Source organism: Cebidichthys violaceus, unplaced genomic scaffold (assembly GCF_023349555.1).
Source record: "Cebidichthys violaceus isolate CVI_PGR_0920_01 unplaced genomic scaffold, fCebVio1.0.p SCAF_9, whole genome shotgun sequence".
Classification (NCBI taxonomy): domain Eukaryota; kingdom Metazoa; phylum Chordata; class Actinopteri; order Perciformes; family Stichaeidae; genus Cebidichthys; species Cebidichthys violaceus.
This window is the reverse complement of record NW_027176975.1, coordinates 14,788,125-14,797,888: the sequence shown is the minus strand read 5'-3', so window position 1 is coordinate 14,797,888 and position 9,764 is coordinate 14,788,125. Positions and strand designations below refer to the sequence as shown.

The 9,764-nt window shown below is 41.1% G+C and overlaps 1 protein-coding gene across 1 annotated transcript; it reads left to right on the top strand.

Moving 5' to 3' along the window:
• Positions 1-677: 677 nt before the first annotated feature.
• vps33a (VPS33A core subunit of CORVET and HOPS complexes) lies at positions 678-5,994 on the top strand. The gene is made up of 13 exons (XM_068703992.1): positions 678-795; positions 1,136-1,201; positions 1,330-1,457; positions 1,577-1,763; positions 1,934-2,050; positions 2,140-2,314; positions 2,450-2,643; positions 3,101-3,227; positions 3,533-3,600; positions 3,718-3,855; positions 4,048-4,185; positions 4,286-4,454; positions 5,056-5,994. The coding sequence occupies exons 1-13, from the start codon at positions 694-696 to the stop codon at positions 5,247-5,249; spliced, it is 1,803 nt and encodes a 600-aa protein (XP_068560093.1). The 5' UTR covers positions 678-693; the 3' UTR covers positions 5,250-5,994.
• Positions 5,995-9,764: the final 3,770 nt, after the last annotated feature.

The following is a 9,764-nucleotide window of genomic DNA, read 5'->3' as shown; positions in this document are numbered from 1 at the left end:
TCTTACTGTGCAGAGATTCCGCCATCTATTGGATTGAGGGACTATTGCACCAAAGAAAGAATGAAATTGACCTATTTTGATTAATTAAAACATATATTACTGTGTAACATGGGTGCACTCGGCACACAAAGTACCAAAACACACTCACTGTCAAATACTTTAGGTTTACGTCATTATAGGCAGAGTTTTTCAGCAGTTACGGTGCATGTTTGCCACACCTACACACGGGAAAAGACTGGAAGCGAAGCAAGAGGATGCTCCCCTCCTACGTTTGTATTCGCGTCTCTTAGAATACTAAAATTGTGAAAGTTTTACTCAGATACATGTGGTCTACGCCATATACTGTATATAAAAAGAAAGATATGTTTAATCTACCGATAGCTGTGTGCATGTCAGATGCAGATATTCCTCAAAACTGCCCTTTTTTCAAGTTGTTTCACGAGCACCCAATACGCACGCATAACACAAATTAGCTGCTACTTGACTGATGTGGATAGCTAACTAACCTGTTTGTTAGTGACCGTTATTTATGATAATGTTCGACCGTTAAGGGAGTCTAAACTGGAAGGGATTTGGGGTTTAGAGGAGACCTGTATGGTGTGAACTATCTTGATGTCGTGCCATCTTTTGTCACGTGGTTGAGTCTTGCCTCTGTAGTCACCTGATTTGTTATGTTGACGCTGATAGAGAAACATGGCTGCCCACCTATCGTACGGTAGAGTCAATTTAAACATTTTGAGAGAAGCAGCACGGAAAGAGCTTCGAGAGTTTTTGGACAAATGTGCGGGGAGCAAGGTAATGAAAACGCAACAGTAGTAACATGGCCGAAACCGCGACAGTTATACATATCAATGGACCTCACCGTTAAGCTAGTCTCTTGTAGCTGTCAACGGTCGACACCACTTGCAAAATACATGCAGGTTATTTTACGAAGTAGTTAACGTTAACGTTATGTTTTGAGTAGTTTAAACACTACATCTGATAATAGCTACAGGGTTATCTCTATGTCGTTTTATGTTTTCTTTTAGGCTGTCTGCATATCGATTTATTATCGTAACAATTAGCTGACAGCTAAAGGTAACACTGACAGCATACAGGGGATTTTTCCGTGACTTTATGTGCCTTTGCTCTGTAGGCCATCGTTTGGGATGAATATCTGACGGGACCTTTTGGATTAATAGCACAGTACTCTCTACTGAAGGTAAGTGCTTTCTGTGCACCGTGTTTGTATTGTGAAAGGACCCCAGATAATGTTTTAGACGTCAAAGACACAGTAGTGAACCATATTTAATGAAACACATGCTGTATGTTTACGACTGTGTTTATCAGGAGCATGAAGTGGAAAAGATGTTCACCCTCAAGAGTGGCAGGCTCCCCGCTGCTGACGTCAAGAATATCATTTTCTTTGTTCGTCCAAGACTGGAGCTCATGGACATCATTGCTGAGAATGTATTCAGGTCTGTTAATGTGTCTCGTTTTCAAGCCCCACGTTTTTTTTTGCCAACAAGTCCCGGCTGTCACTTTGCCAAGCTGTTCATAGTATTTAACACTTTTGTCCTGGATTGTGCCACTTCAGTGAGGACAAGATGCATTCGCCACGAGACTTCCACATTTTGTTCGTGCCTCGGCGGAGCATGCTGTGTGAGCAGCGGCTGAAGGAGCAGGGTGTGTTGGCCTCTTTCATCAACATTGACGAGTACATCCTGGACCTGATCCCCTATGATAGCGACCTGCTCTCCATGGAGTATGAAAGTGCTTTCAGGGTGCGTTTAGCTTGTACATCTACAATATTATGACATGATTATAATTACTGTTCAAATTTGTAAGATCTCATGAACTAAATTTTAAGAATTTCACACTTCATCCAGATTTACAGCTGTGATTTATCTTTAACTGTCATAACATGTGTTTTCCTCCCCTGTTTCTCGTACAGGAGTGCTACTTGGAAAATGACCAAACAAGCCTTTACCACACAGCCAAAGGCCTCATGACCTTACAGGCACTGTATGGCACCATCCCACAGATATATGGGAAAGGAGAGTGTGCTCGGGTGAATATTGTGCCAAGTGGAAATCATTATTTTAAACTGCAGCAGCCAGGTGAGTTTGTTTGAGAAGGAAATTTTCTGCTTGTTCTCAGCATGTTGCCAACATGATGCTGCGAATGAAGAGGGAGTTTGCCGGCAGTCAGAATCAGATCCTGCCGGTGTTCGATACTCTGCTCCTCCTGGACCGCAATGTCGACCTGCTCACCCCTCTGGCCACACAGCTCACCTACGAGGGTCTCATCGACGAGATCTATGGAATAACTAACGGTCAGAATAAACCTTTGTGTGAATGTCAGATATGAACGCACCGTTATAGTCATCTTAACTTTGTGTGATTATTAAATGTCCGCTGCTTCTATTTTTTGATGGCCAGTCCTTGTTTTTACTCCCTCTGACTCAAAGGTTATGTGAAGTTGCCTCCTGAGAAGTTTGCGCAGAAGAAGCAAGGTGAGGCGAGTAAAGATTTACCAACCGAGTCCAAGAAGTTACAGCTCAACTCGGCAGAGGAGCTGTACGCAGAAATACGAGACAAAAACTTCAACGCTGTCGGATCAGCACTCAGCAAGAAGGCCAAAATAATTTCGGCGGCCTTTGAGGTTGGTCTTGCCTCATCTTTGTATATTTGCCTGCTCTCAAAGGATTATAGTGTAATATTCATTACAATAGTGTGAACATTGGATAACCTCCAGACATCTCAGCTGATCTGGTTGTAATCTCTGTGGCATTTTACCACAAAGGTCACAACAGAAATCCATGATGTTAGGGGAATGATGACAATCGCCTAGAGATAAGATGAAGTACTAATCGATTAAGCCGTAACAAGACCAAACATATTGCCATTCTTTCGTCAGCTCAGAACTCAGGTATTTTCATTGTAATACAAGCTACATTAGTACAGATAAGCAAAATGATGCACCATCAGAGGCGTTTAACCCTGGAAAGCATTGAACAGGCTGCTCTTTGCTGATGGAGGGCAGAAAGGAAGTAAGAAAGCTCCGGTATCCAACTTATTATCGGCTCGGCAGGTAAATGGATATTTGTTTTGTCTTTCAGGAGCGGCACAATGCGAAAACAGTGGGAGAAATTAAGCAGTTTGTGTCTCAGTTGCCCCACATGCAGGCAGCTCGGAGCTCGCTGGCCAACCACACGTCTATAGCAGAGCTGATCAAGGATATCACCAGTATGAAATAAACCGTTTCTTTTCCCCTTAATCTGCTTTATATTTTATTCTGTTTGCATTTTAGACCCATTCTCACACCGTATTTTAATTATGACAAAATAAAGCCTAAAACCTTCGCACAATCTTTATCTGAATAAAACTGAGTAACCATTATTCGTCGACTCAGTGCACTGTTTGGAGTAATAATTCAAATTTTCCTTGTTTTAAGGATTTTGGAATCCTGTATTTTTTTGTCCTTACACCATTGTGTGTTTAATGTGTCAGCTAGGTTTGTTATAAAGTCAAACTAATGTCTCATGTTTCAGCATCTGAGGCCTTCTTTGATAATCTAACAGTGGAGCAGGAGTTTATGACTGGAGTCGAAACAGACAAGGTATTCTTCGTCTATCTGCATGTTGTTTTTCCAAAGCTATGTACAGAAGATATGCCATTCATTTGATTTTACTACAGTTTATTGAAATGTGTGTTGTTCTAATGAATGTTGTGTCAGGTGAACACATACATAGAAGACTGCATTGCCCAAAAGGATCCACTGATCAAGATACTGCGCCTGGTGTGTATGCAGTCGGTCTGCAACAACGGCCTCAAGCAGAAGGTGTTCGACTACTATAAGAGGGAGATTCTCCAGGTAAAGTCAAAGACACAAAGATTTGTTTTTGGTGGTGGTATCTTCTTTGTGCAAATAATGTACATTCCCTTTTGCTCCCAAAATATGGGTGAATTGCAGTATACTATGGCTTTATTCCGCAAAAATTATTATTAAATGAAACTGGTAGTTGACGATTTCTTTAATAATGCCTTTATTTGATCTATTCTGAAGACCTACGGTTATGAACACATACTAACACTGAACAACCTAGAGAAGGCAAGTCTTTTGAAGCCACAGACCAGCTCGAGGAATAACTACCCCACTATAAGAAAAACCCTCAAACTGTGGATGGAGGATGCCAATGAACAGGTACACGATTTTACAAGCGAAGACAAAACTCTGAGGATTAAACCTGTGCGCTTTTTAAGGAGGACCTTGACCTCTCTGCCTGTGTTTTGGATTTCCTCAGAATCCCAACGACATCTCCTACGTGTACAGCGGCTATGCTCCGCTGAGCGTTCGACTGACCCAGGTCTTGGCCAGGCCCGGCTGGCGAAGCATCGAAGAGGTGCTGAAGATGCTCCCAGGCCCGCACTTTGAGGAGAGACAGCAGCTGCCTGCCGGCCTTCACAAGAAACGTAAGGACTGATGCAAACTAGGTCTGCTGTTTGTCCTGCTGCTCGCCAAACAGAATAAAAAGTTAACGACCTCTGGCCTGCTCCGTGTAGATAAGACGCAGTCTTTGTTTCTGTTTCTGTCGACCGCTGACCAGCAGCAGATTGATGGCACAAAGCTGACAATGCCACAGAGCCGCTGTAAGTGTCTGTGCTGAAGAGAAGGCTGGATGAAAAGCATGCTGCGCTTCATTTGTCAGTGGCCACCAGGGCTTTCCTTCAGTTTCCTCCATCTTTTCATATTGGCAGTAGTAGGTGTTACATGGATGTGGATAATGAACTTAATTATACACTCGGTTTGAAATGTGCTAATTAAAACAACGAGTTTGGGCATTCGACAGTTGACTTGTTTCTACATGTTTGCCTCACATTGGATTTTAAAAGGTGATAATAAAGGACTGTAATTTAGGGGGGAGGGTGAAGGCTAAATTAGTGTTTTCACAATTTGGTACTTTCATATTCAGTTTTATTTTTGTTAAAGTAAGACATTTTGCTTACAGTAGTAGTTCATTTTGCTTTTACCTTTTTGTTTGAGTGACATGCTTCTCCTTTTACTGTCGCACAGGTCAGCAGGGGGAGAATCGGACAACGCTGGTGTTCTTCCTCGGGGGAGTGTCGTACGCAGAAATAGCCGCTCTTCGTTTCCTCTCTCAGATGGAAGACAGTGGGATGGAGTATATTATAGCCACCACAAAACTCCTAAATGGTACAACTTGGATCAAATCCCTCATGGACCGGCCTGAATCCCAGATCTCCTGAGTCACCTGCATGTACACCTGGCCACATCAAACAGCAGCCATCCATCCATCGGGATGTTTTTTTTTTTATGTCTATATCTGTGTACTGCAGGTGTTTCATTGATGTCTGAGCAACAACAGGCTCTATAAAGATGCCCTGTGGAGTTTTCTTTACTCTGTTTCTGACCAAAATGTGGTGTGTATCCTTGAGCCCTAAAAAACCCGTTCAATGCATTTCCCTCAATAGCTCTTATAGTTGACTCTTTGAAATAGTGCATTGTCATATCCATGTTTTCGTGCTTGACTACGCATCTTTATCCACAAAGTGCGGATCAGTGGGATAGTGTGAAGCTGGCAAGAGGAATGTGTTTCACGCACCTGCAGCCACATGCGTGTGCATGATACAAAAACATTGACCCACTTGTAAAAACATTGCTCCATAGTGCTTCTAATGGTCAGAAACTCCACAGGGTACCACGATTGTTTTCCTGTCCTTGATTTGCACCCAGACAATATAATATAGAGCTGGTTTAATGCTACTGTTCATCGTACATCCCTTTGTCCTCTGGCTATGTTTCCATGACTGAGCTCTAATATAGAGCTACTGTAAATATGTATGTATGATTAAAAAGTTTTTTGATCCTTGAGATGCTGTCACACATAATCATGATTAAAGGTGCACTTCTTCAATGTTTGAAGGCTTGTGTAGGCAGCTTTCTGTGGCTTTTGCTCGGCTAATAGGTAAATAAAGTCTTCACTAACTGAAATTCATCTCTTAAATATCTTGAGCATGTAGGAAACCATTTTTGCTCATTGTTTACTAGATCATTTTCAGAAAGCTGATTGTGATAAGGGAGAGCGGATGAAGGGCAAGGATGGGGAGTGTATCCGTCAGCAGCGGTCCAGCTCTCTGAAGGAGCAATTAGCGCAGTAACAGGCCCCCGATCAGCCGATAATGGCCCTGCGCTGTCTGGAGAGCTCAGCCCACGGCAGCCGATGATTTGACAGCGCAGGACACTGATTGAATTAGGAGGCCATTTGCTCCGTGTTCCGGCAGAGGGTAACTGTGCTACAGGAGGGTGTTTGATCTCTGTTTCAGTCAATACCTCCTCCGTGCCTTACACTATGAACATATAGGGAGACCTGCTGACAGCACTCAGATTTTTTGGTGTACTGTTCTCGAGTAAATCTATGTTAATTTCCTCCATGTTGATTGGCTCAAGGACTTGGAAACTGCTTTGATTCAATGGATTTGACAATATTTAATTCTGATTTTTGCTTGACAGACAAACTCTTCCACTAAAATCCCTTTGTGTGAGGAGCAGGTGCACTGAAGACTTAAACTCCCATTAGATCAATCCCAGGGGATTCAGATCTGTGATCAGTTATTGCCTTTGGCTCCTCCTCTGCCACAAGGGCTTGAATCACTCGAGGCAGAACACACCAACTTGGACTTCAGGGCTGGAAGCACAGGAGTCCACTTTATAATCACTTCCTGCCTCAACAACACCAAGGTATGAAGTTTTCTTTTACTTTATTTGTTATTTCATACTAGACATAAATTGTCTTTAGCTTTTTCATTCATTCATGTATGTTTTAGTTTAAATATGTTAAACCTTTACTCGGACAAGACATCAACACGTTTTTGAATAAAACCAACTACATTGTATTAACATTATTATAATACTATTGTATTAGCATGATTGTATTGAATATACTATTTATTTTGACTCCAACATGGTTCACACATGAGCTTTGCAGCAACTTCTGTCGTCCGAGGAACATATGCTATTCAATGTTACAAGCTGCATATCAGTTTCCACATGTTTCCCTAAAAATATCTGAAGAGAGTTTAAGACATCATAGATGCTGATGTCCAATATCTGTATTGTTTGTGACCAAACAAAGCAGATCAATACTGAACCCACTTAGTGCAATTTACAGATAAATTATTAATAGTGGTCTTGTGACTCAGCATCTACAAGGCTAGGAACAAGTCAATTTGCACCTCTAATATAAATAAACTTGAACCCATTTAATAATACATAAAGCACTAAAATTATAACTTAAGTAAGCATGGGAACAAAGAACATATGTCATTTGTTTTCATGTTGTTTTTTGTCCTATTTCAAAGAGTATTGTTGTCATGGTCTGCGTATTTTTTAAATGAACTTTCAAATAGGACACCCAGTTGGAAATTACAGTTTTATTTGTATTCTCTTGTATTCTATTCTGAAATTTGACACACGTGTGTGTTTGCAGAATGGGTCGAGGTGAGAACATTGGACACCTGGTTCAACCTGGTCGCAGGCAGAAGACACAGCAGGAGCCTCTGGATGTGGATGTGGATCCCTTATTAATCCGCTTCCTCCGGACATTCAGGGAAATCCTCAAATTTGTTCTCTTCAGCTACACTGTGCTGTTTGGTGCTTTGCTCCTTGCCAGGTGGACCACTTACTTTATGGTGGGAAAGTAAAAAGAAACTGACTGTTGAGGAACAATCCTGTTTTCTGACTTAGAGCTCATTAATGAAGTTGACCAGGCAGACCTGCTTGGGATTTATTGTCTATGCAGTTCCTATAAATTAATGTCTCCACAACAACAGCTACAGCTGGAGTGATCAGCCAGAATGATCATGTCTCCTTATTTAAGTCACCCTCTGCAGTAGTGCTCACGGCTTTATTGTAGTTTTTTGGAATAGTCCAAACAGGGTTTTGCAGGCATATCGAGCAACTGTGTAATTTTAGAAACTGTGATATCTGCTGAGTTGCAAAATGACCACAGTGAAGCTATATAAAACATAAAACATGTTTGTATGGTTGTGTATCGTACAAAAACAGCATTGTGTATTCTTGATTGATAAAAGCTTGAATGGTGTTTTTTTTTCTTGGGAAGCACATATGAAATTTGACCAAAAATATTTAAGTAGATAAGGAATATAAGCAGAGGCAATTCAATTCAGTGACTAATTTCTCCTAAATGAATTGGTGAAACAAAGTTGTCCCTTCTGATGGGATCTTGTGTGTCAGGTTCCCAGAGGGCCTTAAGGTTTACTGCACGTGAATTCATTAATTGAATATATTGCAAATTATTTTTCAATATTGTACGCACAATATTTACAGAAATAGTTTGGGTCCTTAAGAAAACACCTGCATTTTGACTTAATGCCCTGTCTTGTAGAGTTAAAATGTACTTTTAAGGCCTTTATCATTTCAATTCATATTGTCCACATGGTGCATATTCCTAAATACATTTGTAAATAGTCAAATTGTCCAAAATTGGGGTGCCTCTGTGGCTTAGGGGATAAAATGGCATCCAACAATGTCCCCAGTTTTTTGCATCTATCTCTCTACCTTGTTTCCTGTTACCTCTCTGCTGGCACTATCCTTTCACAGGCATAATATGCCCAAAACAATTATTAAAAAATCTTTGTCATATACCTTAAAAATGCACACACAATGGACAAGGAGTGGGATTGGGAGAGCGATCTGTCACCTTCTTCATGGACACGGAAGACATTTTGACATGTCACAGTGGAAACAGCAAAGGTAAACAGTAAAATGAATAACAAATGAATTATATTTAGCTGCTTCACTTTCAGGGTCAAATTGTGCATGCTGTCTCATTGCCACACTGTCATGGTGGCTTATTGGGACATTTAAATAGAACAGAGCCAACGTTAATATTACACCTGAGCTTTTCTAGCTATGAAAACTCAAAATGTCTGTTGTGACAAAGGTCTACAATGTGTTTTGCCCTTGTGGGCACTTGCCCTCAGTGCAGGTATATGTGCCTGAACTTGTGTCTGCATGGGTGCAATTAGTCATTCACTTTTACATATACACCGAGGCGCGCTTGTCAGAGTGGCATCCTCCAAAACGGAAGACCACCAAGTGCAAGAAACTGCGGCAGATCCATACATTCATGCAACTGATCCTGTGGAAGCTCAGTGGTAGTTGCAGGTGGAACCCGGAAGTCCTTGTTTTTTTAGGGTGGTTTTATGCGTGCAAACCAAACATGCAAACGCTCAGATGTTGTAAGTTGTCCGGAGCAGCACCCTAAATGTTTTAATTATTAGTATTGACATAACTCCAATACGCTATATAGTATGAATTATACTTGAATTTACTTTTCCACTTGGATTTAATCTTTTAAATGTTAAAAGTTAGTATTATTTTCAAAATTAAATGTATGTATATATATAAAAAATTGCATCACATTTGAAGTTAAACCAAAAACTAACCCTGCGTGCGCGGGTTTGTTCGATTTAAATTACTGTAACAATCAACATGGGCGGGGGTTAGACAAAACAGGGTTTTAAGATAAAAAAAAGTCCTTGTAACTTTTCAATAAAAAATGAAACGCACTATATATATATCAACCATGTGCTGTCCGGGGACAGTAAAAAGACACACGTCGTTGACGGCTCAGGAGTAAGCGCGATTAAAATGTCATGGTGCACCCTCGCCGCTCTCTGTGTGATGCCTGCTGAACGCCGCCCGCGTTGCGCCATTTTGAAATGCTGGGAGAGGCAGAG